Source organism: Nansenia antarctica, assembly GCF_963989245.1.
Source record: "Nansenia antarctica genome assembly, chromosome: 11".
Lineage (NCBI taxonomy): Eukaryota > Metazoa > Chordata > Actinopteri > Argentiniformes > Microstomatidae > Nansenia > Nansenia antarctica.
In genome coordinates, this window is record NC_137681.1 from 17,853,847 (window position 1) to 17,868,286 (window position 14,440).

Below are 14,440 nucleotides of genomic sequence, written 5' to 3' on the forward strand. Positions count from 1 at the left end.
GGGCGGGAGCTCCAGCTGCCTCTCGATAGGCTCCGCCCTACACTAGCTCAGCCCCCGGTCCATCCAGTTCAAGCCACAGTCACCAAACACCAGCGCTTGATGAAGGATCGTTTCGACAGGGCCAGACGTGCTAGGCCACCTGTCATTGCTGTGTCAGACTGGGTCAGGATCCGACGACCTCATCAGGACAACAAACTCCAGTCGTTTTGGTCTGACCCTGTCCAGGTCAGCAAACAGCTTGGCCCGGCCTCGTTTAGGCTCACCGACGGCACTCGCTGGCATGCTACCCGCCTGCGTAAGGTGCAGCCTCCCCCTGGCCCAGCGCTGGGTGTGGCCTCTTCCACAGTCTTGCCAGCCGCACGGTTGGATGAAGCAGCAACCCCGGCCTACCAGGCTCAGCCCCAAGGCGTGGAGCCGCCACCAGTCGCTGTGGCTGCACCAGAGCCACGTCTGGTTCAAGCACGCAACAGGCCCGATCACTTGCTTGACTACATGACTGAGTATCACACCTAGGTTGTGTGAGGGGGGGGGAAATGTTACGTCTGTAGTTTTACGACAGTTTGGACTTCACTACAGTGCCGTGTTACGTTATGTGGTTAACACGATGTTGAATAAATGGAGTACGCTCCCACTTGAAGCTCTGAGTATCAGTCTCCGTTATTGAACATATCAGTAACCCTTTTCTTTGTAGCCGTCTTAAACAGTGCACAGATGAATGGGGGCTGTTAATCCTAACGGCAACAAGTCTTTTCATGTTGGGAACACTTGCAGCAGTGCGCAGGCATTTTTGTTTCAATGTTCTGGCAAACAGCCTATGTAATTTACGCAACTATGCAACTTGAACATTGGCTTTGTGACTGTGTAGTAGTAGTAGTTTATTTCAGTCATTGAAAAAGACATCAGTAAGGCATTAAATGAACTCCTCATTAAATGAGTATTTAATAAGTAGTTTGCAAAGTACGGCGTTCCGTCATAAGCAACAAAAGGATCAAACAACAGAAGGGCACACAGATACTGCACAGATACTGCACAGAGGGCACACAGATATTTTATACCTTTGCTGAGCTCTCTGCCTCAGGGCGAGGTTTCCACACTATCTGTGCTTCAACTTTGCTTGTTTAAATGAGAGTGCAGTTCATATTAGCCTACACATACACATTTTGCCATTACAGTGAGATATGGTCTGAACTTGTTAAAACATACAATATATGAAAACATCCCTTTTCTGATTTATCTTGTTTGTTAGATTGTTAATGTGGTTTTGATGAGTGAGATGTGAATCAAGGAGTACTCCAAGATATTTGTAGGTTTCTGTGATGTTTAGTGTTTGATTTGCAAACTGAATGTGATTAGACATAGATATAGATTTTCTAGGGGAATGGAAGTACATACATTCTGTTTTCTTGACATTGATAGTTAGGTGATTAGGCTAGATTCCAAAAAGGCATGTAAATAGTGAAAGTCGGAAGAGAGTTTTGAATTTATGACATCAGGGTTTGAATCAGAAATAAAGATTACAGTGTCATCGCCATATAGTAGACAATTAGAGTATTTGCACACATTGGGAAGGTAATTGATATACAGAAGAAAGAGTAGGGGACCCAAGATGCTGCCTTGTGGAACTCCCATATATTACAATTTATGGGGGGAGATGTTACATGGACGATTTTGACCACTTGAGGGTCGCAGGGTCTTACCCCCAATCCAACCCTTAACGCTGAGTAATTTATCCTTGGGATTTTTTTTGGACAGGCACAGAAGACGAACCGTTACCGCTGTGCTTGGCGTGCTCTGAGGTTTTATCAAATGAAACTGAAGCCATGTAAAATACTTCGTCAAATTGAGACAAAGCATCAACAGTATGTCAATTGTCCAGATTGTATGATGATGCTGCATATGAAATATCCAATAAGAATAAGAGAATAATGATGAGACACCGCCCCCAAAAAAACGTGTGCGTAAAATGCCTGTGTGGGCCGCGAATACTTTCGAGATTTTTAAAGTGGGCCTTGAATCCAAAAAGGTTGGGAACCGCGGCTCTACACGCATTACCGTAGACCAGTTCCAGTTTTGTTTCATTAGGTCAAACCTGAGGGCAGCGATGGCTTCTGGGGTTCCGTGTCGAATCTGTTGCCAAGTGTTGTCTGGTATCCAATTTACATTTTGTATCTTACATTTTTTTTCTGAAAGAACAGGAAGTGGTCACATATATAATTTATGAGTAGTCCACTTAATATTTCGGTTTTAATTGATTGTTGTGACAAGGAAGCGTGTGTGCGTGTGATACCTTGCAAAACGTGTCTGTTTCCACTCCCTTTTTTAGTATAGTGTGTTTGGGTGTGTGGGTGTGTTTGAGGGAGAGAGGGGAAGAGAGGAATGCGTATCTCTGAGGCATTTGATAGCGAAGTCCACGTTAAGGTTCACCGTCTGCACTTCACCAAGTTCAAAGGTTTGCTATCCCGTTCAGTAGTTTGAGATCATGACTGAAGCGGAACTGTACACAGAATATAAGGGGGTCTATCTCCCCACACTCCTTCACCCGTCAGAGAGCCTGACCTACTACGAGAACTTTACATTCCGGCAGGACGACATTCTTATTGTGACATATCCAAAGTCGGGTAAGTGCCTGAACCAGCAATAGCATGTCAGACCATAATACCTACACACAGTGTCCTGTGAACAAGTTATAATACAGACATAATACTTTGAGGTCTACACTACAAGTTGAGCTTAGATTGCAATGCTTTCATGTCAATTGGACCAATTGAATTGGTGCAATGAGTGAACTGTATTTGTATTGAATATCATTGGCAAGGGTTATTATAAACCTAAATTATCATTGATCATGATGTGTAAATTGATGAACGAATTTTAAATAATGTCCAACGATTAACAAAAAAAACTCCTTGAATGCAGTTACCCCAGAAATGTTAGTTATTGTTCAGGTGTGAACGTGGGCAATTCTAGTTAAATTACAACATCTCCTTTCAGGTCTTGACAAAGAGGACATCCTTTGCTTTAGGGTTGTGTTCTGACTTCTGAAATGAACAGCCTAAAGCTCAGAAATATTGACTACCAGCACCCAGTACTAACTGACACAACCATACAGAAGTCATCAAAATTATGCCTGAGAGAACCATGTACCCCAGGAGAGGATGGTGGTAGAAATTGGAGGACGCGCTCATTGTAATGCATGGAACGGAATGAGGAATGGTATCAAACATGTGTGCATTACAATGAGCCCGTCCTCCGACGTCTACCTCCACCAGCCACCCCTGATGTACTCTGTGTGTTCGTTAGGTACGACATGGATGCAGGAGATAATGCCTCTGGTCCAGAGTGGAGGGGACCTGACACCAGTTCTGACCGTGCCCAACTGGGACCGTGTTCCCTGGCTGGAGGAACACAGGGCCAATGTGCTCAATCTGGAGCAGAGGCCTTCTCCGCGGCTGTTCGCCACACACTACCACTACAGCATGATGCCACCATCATTCTTCACAGTCAAGCCTAAGGTACGTGGCACCACGCGGCAGGCAGGAGAGGCACTGTAGTCAACAGGCATGAACCAACTTTAGCAGCCCACAAAAAGAGGGAAATAAGAAAACTGGGTTACTAATGTAAACTCTCCTCTAAGTGGATAATCATACATAAATGCAGATGCATGCAGTACATCTCTCAATCGAAAGAGGAGAGATTCTGGGTTCTCAGGTTTCTAATAGTTTAACCATGAGTAATGATTCATCAGCAGGATCTCTGTTGTCCAGGTCATCTATGTCATGAGAAACCCCAGAGATGTGTTCACCTCCTCTTACCACTATTATGGGATGGCTTCGTACCTGGTGAAGCCAGGCACACAGGACCAGTTCCTGCAGAAGTTCCTTGATGGAAAAGGTTCAATACCCTACCCACCGATTATTAGATGTATCGTTTGATTGATTGATTGATAGATTGATTGATTTATGTAATAATGTATTGAAATGAAAGGCATTGCACAAGCAAGGTGTGGAAACCCTGTGGCACTTGTCGAGAGGCCTCTGCTATAACATGTGTGTGTGGGGGGGGGGGGAATCAATAATCTATTAAGTGGTGCAAGTTGTAGTAACAGGGACAATGTTCAAGGCCACCATGTTTAGTGCAACAGCTTTAACAGTTGATGAGATACTCTATCCACATCCACAATCCATCACTTGTCTTTATAGGTACTGTATTAATAGATTTATTGTGGTTGTCTTTGTCCCGACAGTGATGTTTGGATCATGGTTTGATCACGTGAAGGGTTGGCTGAGTGCCAAGGATCAGGACCGCACCATGTACATCTCCTATGAGGAAATGATATTTGTGAGTCCCTTAAAATCTCCTGACTAGATCTCACATCCTCTGGACAAGATAATTGTGTATATGCCAAAATGATAACACTTCTACATTCCTTGAAACAGTTTGTGTTTTGTTTGCGTGGGACCGCTATGGTCCTTGTGCTATGACTTTGGACACAATTCTCTGATTCATTGAAGAATACTCCACACTACTATATATATATAGTCAGGTATACATAATATGAATCCTCCACACTACTATATATATAGTCAGGTATACATAATATGAATCCTCCACACTACTATATATATAGTCAGGTATACATATGAAATATTATATATACCTGACTATGTACTGTATATATATATGTATTGTCAGGTCTTTTAGAGTTTATGTAACACGTATGTTGTTTCTATGTTGCAGGATCTGAGAGATTCAGTGGCTAAAATCTCCCAGTTCATGGAGAAGTCTCTGAGCTCAGAAGTGATAGAGAAGATAGCAGAACACTGTGCGTTCAAGAACATGAAGCAGAACAAGATGTCCAACTACTCTCTGGTCCCAGATGAGTTCATGGACCGGAAGAAGTCAGAGTTTCTCAGGAAAGGTATGAACTACCTACCCATAAACTACAATATCTTTCCAAGAATACAATTATTGTTTGTTTGGGGGAGGGGTGTTTCTATTTCAAGATAGTGGTGCATTTGCATACAATATAAATCACCCCTTTCCCCCCTTCAACAATCCTGTTTCATCTTAATCAGGGGTGGGCAGCCTTTCAGCATGTTCAGTTCAATGTCCCCTCAACAAGTAGTAACAACTATGTTTTGTTTTTTGTTTTTTTGCAGGAATCGCTGGAGACTGGAAAAATCAATTAACCGTGGCCCAAGCAGAGACCTTTGATGCCATTTACAAAGAGAAACTGAAGAATGTCAAATACACATTTGTGTGGGATTAACTTGATTAAAAGTTTTCCCCAGAGCCGTTTTTATCATCATTCATGTACTCCGACGTTACACCTATAAACTGTACTATACCCTACAACTCATTATTAAACACACATGTCTAGTTTTCTACAACATGTCTGATCAATCTGTTATTATTATAAACTAGTATTATGAAAATATGGGAATAAAAATATATTTTAAAACACTTTTAAGGCGAGGCTACCTTCCCTAGACTAAAACAAAGAAAGAAAATAGATATCACTATGAACACATTCCCAGTTTGTTATGTACATAAAAACTAAGGAAAATGTATTGCAAGTTTTCTGAATTGTATTATTGTTTATGTTTATTATGCAAATTAGATGCTAATTGGACCCAAATCTCCAGGATCACTCACACCATCATATGTGTCAACATATTTTTTATTTTATTTTATTTATGTTGACACATAAGAAAACAAACTTTTTCCATGAAAGATTGTGTCTATGTCCTCGTATCAGCCCATACATCAGGAAATACTGTCCAGTCATAAAAAAATCTATTTTGCCATGGTGTTGGTATAAAATGTACTATAAACAGGGCTATGAATGATATATCATCAAACTCTCGTGTGGAAAGAAGCAGAATATGGATAGGAAGAAATGTGGAAAGTTTGGTCTGTTTTGGTGCAAGGAAAATGGACAACTCATATCCTAGTGTGTGGACAAACACATAAAAACCAATTTTCGGGAAAACAGACTCAAAGTTTTGTATTGTAAAATATGAAACATTTTTATTTGAAACTGCTATTCACAAACACAAAACCTAATCAAACCATTAGCAATAAACATCCTAAACACCTGACTGATAACTGAATAACATAAACTGAACAGAAATGCACACAGGCTACAAATAGTGGCTGTTATGGAATAGAAAGTGTCTCCCTCTCTCACAAACCTCTGGCACCACCATGTAATCAGCACACAGAACTACAGCCAGCCAGCCAGCCACACACACACACACACACACACACACACACACACTCATCTACTCAGCCATCCCAGCCCCATACATCTGCCCTTCATTCAGTTCCTGCTGGTGCCTTTTTAGCTTTTGGGCTGTGCTGAGGTGCTTACGCCTACGCTTGGCCGCTGCGCTCGTCACTGCCTCTGCCTTCTTCACCCGGAGCAGATCGACCCCCCTCATGTTCTCCAGTGTGACCATATTGCTTTCCAGCCACAACTTTTCCATCACACCGAGCATGGCATGGGCACCTTCATTAAAGGTTGCAACGGCCATCCCTGCAGCAGCCTCAATTCGGCCTTTGCCTTGAAAAACTGTCTTCGGACACCGCGCCCAGATTACTGAGTTGAGGCACTCATTGGTGTTCTGTGTGCCTCCATGCTGCATCCTCTGTAGAAGGGCATCGCTGGTCATCCTGTGGTAGACAGGCAGCAGCTTCTTCCCCACCTCCTTGCAGAGAAAGTTCTGAGGGTGCTGGCTGTGGCTGTCGGGCTCCTCTCCATTCTCCTCCGCCTTCTTGAACCAGCACCAGGACACATTGCACATGTCGTGCGTAGGATGTTCATCATTCGACATTGAGTGGAGGAGGCCCGCCCATATTTCGCTCTTCATCATGTATAAATTGCCCAGATTTGACAGAATGGCTCCCCTGTAAAATGTTTGCAAAGCCTTGCATTTCTTGGCGGTTAACTTGCCGACCCCCTCCCCTCCCAACTTGCCTTCTTTAGTTAGTTTCCGCAGAGCAGTGCCCATTCTTTTGTGCGCGTGGTTGATGCACTCCAGCTTCTCAACCACAATCCCCGGGTAGGGGTCCAGGGACACCACCTCCCGGAGCGCTGAACTGTCCCCATCGCCGAGCATCTGCGTGTAGCGCAGCTGGTGGCGGTTTACTGACCTGCCCCACATGCGCTTGGCGGATTCCTGCTCCATTGCTTTGCTGGAGCCAGCAAAGTTTTGGGAGCAGGACTTGGTGTGTTCCTCCTTCCAGGTCTTGTAGTCCTCCTCTGTGACCTTTTTGTCCTTGACAGCAATGGATTTGAGGACACAAGAGTGGCAGTAGGTTGACAGCACCTCGTAGTCGATGACTAGCCCGGTGAGGATGTCAATACAGACCCCGATGCCATAATGTGATGAAAACCCCCTCTTCTGCCAGGTTCCGTCGAATGATACAGAGATGTCTATGACAGCGTCCGGATCCTCCTGCAGGAGCTCTGCCACATCTGGGTCGGTGTCGGCGTAGGCCTGCCGCACCACCTCTCTGGTGTTGGAGAGGCTCTCAAGACCTCTGTTGGTCTCTGCGGCTGAAATAAAAAACAAAGCAAATCACCAACTCTTCATCTGAAGTTTTATTGATAAAAAGTAAAGATGAGAACAAAGAGACTGATGCATTTTATTGCCATTATGTATGAATATCAATCATGAGACACAAACAGTATAGTAATCTAAACCAGTGTTTCTCAACCCTCTCCTCGGGGCGCCCCAGCCGCTCCACATATTTGATCTGTTCCACCACCAGCACACCTGATTCAACTAATCAAGTCCAAAGCAATTATGATTTGGACTTGATTAGTTGAATCAGGTGTGCTGGTGGTGGAACAGATCAAATATGTGGAGCGGCTGGGGCGCCCCGAGGAGAGGGTTGAGAAACACTGATCTAAACAACTGATTACTGCACTGAAAAACAGTATTGATCACTGTCTCTGCCTCTCTCTCACGCACACGCACGCACACACACACGCACACAGAGGCTTCTGCCTACAGTAACTGTTAGCCTACACACACAAACTGTCACAAACACACACAAACGAAAGCATACACACACACACACACACACACAAACGAAAGCGTACACACACACGCACACACACACGAAAGCATACACACACACACACACACACACACACACACACACACACACACTGTTTTATTACATACTGAAGTATTCCCTTCCCACTTGTTGCCATAGAAAATACACTATAAAATAGCCTGAGAGAGAAAATTCTTACCGGACACCATCTTGCTGTGCTTGACGTAGGTACTGTGTCCAATCCCAGGTATCCCGAGCACTTTGCTGACTTTTTTTAGGGCTGCATAGCCCGTTCCCAGTTCATGTGCGAGGACCACCATTCTGACGTTTATGTCAAACGCCGTGGACTGGAGACGAGGGGAAGAGAACGTGCTCCTGTTGTACCCACACTCAACGCACCCCAACACAAGGTTGGATGAGAATCCTTGGTTCCCTTGACCAATGTCCACCTTTAGTGCACCTTTCTCTCCGCAATCCGGGCATTGCAGGTCGGCAATCAGTCCAGTTAGTTGGCCAACATAGGCCAAAAGCCAGCCTTGTGTAGCCGCAGCAGCGTGCTCTTCAGAAGCGCTCGCTGACGGCGACAGCGACAGCTTGCGCTAGAATGAATGAATGAATGAATGAATGCTCTTTATTGTCATTGTACTGATACAACGAAATTAATTCTCTTATCTCTGTGCAACAAAAGGGACTTACCTTCGAAGCACTTTGAATAGCATCAACATTTTCCTCCACGTCACCTTTCCTCTTTCTCTTCTCTCTGGCCAAGCGGAGCTGCATCTGCTTCTTTTTGCCGAATTTGAAACATGAAACTTTCATCATGTTTGTTTTCTTATATTTCCTTGTCTAACTTCTGCGTAACTTCTAACTATCCTTGTCTATCGTTGTCTACCCTTCTGCGTAAAATCGACTGAGTCAATCCTTCCGCGTCACATGGGACACGACAACCAATCACATTCATCCATCTCCTGTTTTTCTCCAGTACGCTAGGTGGCGACATATCATCTAGTCACCTAACCAGACACTCTTCAAACCACAGATAAACACATGATGTCATCTGGCCCGGCTAGCCAAACGTTGCCGTTGTTGATGTTTATAATTCTCAAGAATAGAAGCTGGCCTTTGTGAGGGTCCTGGCAGCGAAACGATGACAACTATTGTCTCATAATTTGCATTTTACAAGTGGGAGACAAACGTCTGTGAAGCGTAAACGCAGAGGGGAAACACAACACACGAGAGCTTTCTAGCCAGGTAGGTTGTTACTTGGCGGTGGACTGAGAACATCACTTCTCAAGTGTTCACTTGTAATTGACCCAAGTGAAAGACATAGGAAACTCAGACATGAAATGAGCTCGTTATTAGGCTCGTTAGCTTAGTTAGCTAACAGGTCTCCGTTCATAGAAAGCCAATACTATCCTTCGTCACCCCAAAAACTCAAGTTAACTATTAGGAATTGGAATACTTAAGAACGTATTGCTCAATACATAACAATGCAAGCCAGGGTCTCTGAAATGCATGTGGGCACGACGTGGTCTCTCTCAAGCCCTCCTTGTCATAGTTGCTCTGCTAAGTTGCTGACATGAATTGCATAACATGAACATGCTGTAGAAGAAGGTTGTTATATTATGTACAGTTACAAGTTAGTTTACATGCCATTATCAAAATGGGCCAGTGTCCACAGCAGGACCAGTGATGTGCTGCAGCCGTAGTGTGTCCCTGGAACCCAAGCCTGACCTGAACTAGCCACTACTGGATGTACAATGTTGGGTTTTGCTGGCCACTTGCGTTGTGAACATGTGGTGCTCACTGTTGACCACATCGTGACGTTAGAATTATAAGGTTCTATCTCAATTTTTGGTCAAAATTGAGTTTTTTTTACATAATCTGATCCAGTAGGTGTTTATTAATGCCTGTGTGGTGTTATTTTTTAAAATGTTGACATTTTTTAGTTAGTAATTCATAAAATACAAAGGTTATATCTCACAAAACATAATGGAATGTAAAAACGTTGACGCTCAATATCTCTGAACTACCCTAAACGGAGATAGAACCTTATAATTCTAAGCTCACGAAATGTAGCTTAGTGTAATGTGATGAGCTCTCATCTGTAATGTGATGATTGATTTCTCATTTGTGACTTGACATCAAAAGACAAACGGACGAGTGAAAGTTTAATTTTTTATTTGATTCTTCTCATGTGAATGAATGGCAGACTGACATCATCATGGAAGAAATGAAGAGAGAGCTTGTCCGATTGTGTATGGACCACCCAGAGGGTCTCTCCATATTCAAGCTCCACAGCCTTTACCTAAGGACCTGCAACAAGCCTCTGGACCTGGAGTTGGGGACCACCGGCATGTGGCCATCCACAAACAATCCATCTCTCAGGTCGACTCTTACAAGTATCTTGGGGTTTTCATTGACAACTCACTCACCTGGAGCACTCATGTAGACAGCCTTTGTAGCAGATTACAACAACGACTACACTTCCTACGCCGCCTTAGAGTTCATGGTGTTGACCAAAAATGTATGCTACTCTTCTACCAGTCTGTCTTAGAGAGTCTCATCAGATACGGCATTACATCTTGGTTTGGTAACCTATCTGTACAACTAAGGTCCAAACTGGTCCGACTGATACAGACTGCATGGAAGATCATAGGGGTGAAAGACCACTCATCCCTGCAGTCTATTTTTGAACAGGCTACTCTCAGACAGGCTAATAGAATTCTCATGAATCCCTCCCATGTCCTACATGCAGAGTATGAACTGCTGCCCTCTGGGAGGAGGTTCAGAGTCCCCCGTGCTAGATTAAATAGATTTAAAAATTATTTTATTCCCGTTTCTGTTTAACTTTTTAACTGCACCAGATGAATGTGAACATATCTTGCTTATCGTTTTATTTCCACTCTTGTTTTAATCAGGGCTGCCTTCTGTTTGTGTGTTAACATTCTGTATTGTCTGTTGCTCTTTGTTGGCTGCTGTGGGGTGTAAGCCCAATACAAATTTCCCAGTGATGGGACAATAAAGTGACTCTTGACTCTTGGCTCAAACAGGCAATGACAATTTTCTGATCTGGGCTTTAATATTTAGTCATTTTAATAATGTTGTGTGGCTGATAGGCTAGTGGATTTCTTTATGATATTTTACATGCTGTATGTCTATTGTATTGATTAGTGCAGTTAGATTTCATTAGCAGGAGTATCGTATTATCACTAAAATGATAAATTATAAATGTGTTGTCCTAGGCTGTCGGCCCTGGAGACGCTTCTGAGGAGCATGCCCACCCAGCTCCGCTTCTCCTCTGCTGGAGGGCTAACGGTGTGGCCCGTCACGCCCCTGAACACAGCTGTGGACTCTTCATCATTGACTTGTTCATCATCATCATCGTCATCATCATCATCATCATCATCATCATCATCAGCCACCGCAGTTGCAGGTCCTGGAAAGGACCACTCCTCCACACAAGACAGCAGTAAAGGTAATGGCTGTGCATCGACAGTTTTTCCCGCTCTTTGTATCGGGTGACAGATTTTGACACGTTGGTCCACCAGACCTTCCGAGCATCAGGCAGAAGTTTTTGGGGATTAAGAAACTCACTGGCTCCTAACAGTGATGAAAATACGTGTTTTCTTTTTTCCCTCTGTTGGATTTGTCTGGGTCTGACAGGGACTAGATTGATGAAAGTTTTCCACCCTACTGCTTTCACTTAACCTCCTCAGATCTGGAACCGCATCTTAAACTGATATTCATCCGCCTCCAAAAGCTGAAAGGAGAGGTTCTAACCATGCTCGCCAGCATCCCCGGTGGTGTGGAGGTGCCAAAGCTGCGAGCCCACTACAAGCAGACGTACTCCAGACAGTTGATCCTGGCTGAGTATGGGCTGGGGGGTCTACGGCAGCTGTTCACTGCCCTGGGGGACAGTGTGATCGTGGAGAGAGTGGACAAGAGGAACATGGTGAGGTTGACGGACCCCAGAGGCCAGAGGGAACACTCACAGCAGGCTCCTTCTAAGGAGAGGAAGAGGCGAGAGGAGGGAAAGGAAGAGGAGAAGGACGTCAACACAAACCTCACAGGAGCCCTGCCCAGGACTTCAGGTGAGGCTGTCCGCTAACTACTGTCGGAATAAAGAACGTGAGACAGACACCAGTGTTACATTAACTGGAAAACAATCTAATGAATAATTTATTATCGTAATTCAATACTCAATGAATGTTCACGTATGGATCACCTACAACAGCAATAAACAACTGAAAGAAACAACCTGCAAGGAGAGAGCAACAACACACTCTCATATTTCTTCACTACTGTATGTCTTAATTTCATAGTCACAAGAAGAGAAACTATAATATTTCTAGCTGAAAATGATGTGTCTAAATTGTAGGTCTAACTGTCTCCAGAACCTGCCCTACCATTGATTTGGGTCTGAGGTGGACTTCCCCTTATGCAGTAGAATATACTTAATGTATGGCATTTGATAGGATAGGCTACTGTGTTCGGCTTGACAGTCGACGACCTTGGTTTTGGAGGACAATAGTTCTATTTAAGTGTAGCTAACAATGGTGAAACCTGGAGGGGGTCCTGTAGACCGGTTAAGAACCTTGAACTGGATCAATCTCATTTGAATGTCTCTCAATACTCTTAATGTTCTCACATATTTTGTCCCATTCTTTGAAATGTGGGAACTCTTATGGCTAATGTTGTGTTAATTACAGCAGGTAGCTTTTTTCTTTTTTTTATTCAGTCACAGCTCACGTTAGCCTCATGTTTTTTTACAGTGCACTTTAATGCCCTGGACAGTGTCACATGATTTCCTTAGCAACAGCTCAGATTAGATGAGCTGTAGCAGACAGGAAACCGAAACACACTCACTCCCTCTCTCTCTCTCTCTCTCTCTCTCTCTCTCTCTCTCTCTCTCTCTCTCTCTCTCTCTCCCTCCCTCTCCCTCCCTCCCTCTCTCTTTCCTCATGTCATCCCATCCCTCCCTTTGTTTGTTCTCTGTTTTGTTTTCCCTTACTTCACTGAGTCATTGTCACGAGGAGAGTCATCTTCTTATAGGATGATTAGGCTAAATGCCAAAACAATGTAAAATAGTGTCAAAACAATGTTATTCAAATATAAGGCCTATTCAAAAGGACAGATGTTTCTTTACTGCACAGATACTCTCCAGAAATGGGAGAATGAGCCGGACAAGGCCCTCAGTGACTCTCAGCTGCTCACTGCTTTCAGTTTCCTTTCTCCTCCGGTGCTGTGTGATTGGTTCGCTCTTAGAGAGGGGAGGGGTGGGGTGGGTGAGTTATACACAAGTTGCTTGGTTCCATTCAGGCACAAACACAATACATTTCAGCCGGAGAGAAGCACACATTTGCTAAGACATTTGGTAAGACTCTGTTGTCTGTATGTTTGCTCTTTGCATTGTTAAGATGAGTGTGCATGGGGTTAGGGTTCTATGGGGTTAGGGCTCTGTCATGTTTTGTCAAATATCTGCCAGTTGTACAGTAGCTACAGCAGAAAAATAGATGTCTATTCAACTAGTTGCCTTGGGATACTACTAGGGGTGGGCAAACGATCAACATTTTTTGTTCGATAATCGTAACGAATTAACGATCAATTATCGATTAATCAATAAGGGTTTTTTTCATAAAAAAAAAAAAAACTAGGGCAGAAATAACAATAAAATAACTGCGCAGTGTTTGCAATGAACGAGGTCGCCTTTCAGATCAAAATGCTCCCACACCAAGCTTCGTTTCGCTCGCTTCGCCATTTTCCAAGCAGTGTGTGTTTTACCGCACAGCTGATTAATCAATTGAACATGCAAGGTGCCTTTCAGGAAGTAGTGGAGATCGCGCACCTATTACTGGAGGTCAGGTTACACTAACGTACGGGAACTTCCGTCATGCCGTACTGCGTTGTGAAATTCAATGCGAAGGCAAATGCAAAGTTCATTTCTCACACATAACGTGGACAAACTAATTTCCATTATTATTATTATTATTAAAAAAATTAAAAAATATAAAATAAACGATTATCGAGCAAAATATTTTGTGATCGACCAAGACCTTATCGATCAATTAATCGATCATCGATCATCGATGCCCACCCCTAGATACTACTATATGTGAGGCAGTAGTTGATTATGACTCATCATATATTTTATTTCTTTGTTTGTTTGCTTTGGTCTGATGTTCCAACATGTAGCTATGACCCCATCCAGGTGGGTACAAAGTGCTGTACTTTGGGTGTGTTGAAGTCTGTACTTGCCTGCCATGTACTGCAGTGTATGAGCTGTACACTAATATAATTGACCCTGACATCTCTACCTTCTGTATTTTCTAGTGTTGTTCCGATACCATTTTTTGATCCCGATACCGATACC

At 43.6% G+C, this 14,440-nt stretch overlaps 2 protein-coding genes across 2 annotated transcripts in view; both read left to right on the plus strand.

Moving 5' to 3' along the window:
- Nucleotides 1-2,479: 2,479 nt before the first annotated feature.
- Nucleotides 2,480-5,269, plus strand: LOC308167231 (sulfotransferase 2B1-like; the record flags this gene model as incomplete). Its single annotated transcript, XM_080541615.1, has 6 exons — nt 2,480-2,618; nt 3,301-3,512; nt 3,765-3,891; nt 4,244-4,338; nt 4,738-4,918; nt 5,160-5,269. 6 exons carry the CDS (start codon nt 2,480-2,482, stop codon nt 5,267-5,269), a joined length of 864 nt encoding a protein of 287 aa, XP_080397741.1.
- Nucleotides 5,270-12,044: 6,775 nt separating this feature from the next.
- The window catches only part of LOC308167937 (uncharacterized protein), a 53,332-nt gene continuing 50,936 nt past the window's right edge, over nt 12,045-14,440 (plus strand). Inside the window, exon 1 of the mRNA XM_080542416.1 lies at nt 12,045-12,161. The gene's annotated coding sequence lies outside the window, so the exon portion shown is untranslated. The remainder of the gene's footprint in view (nt 12,162-14,440) is intronic.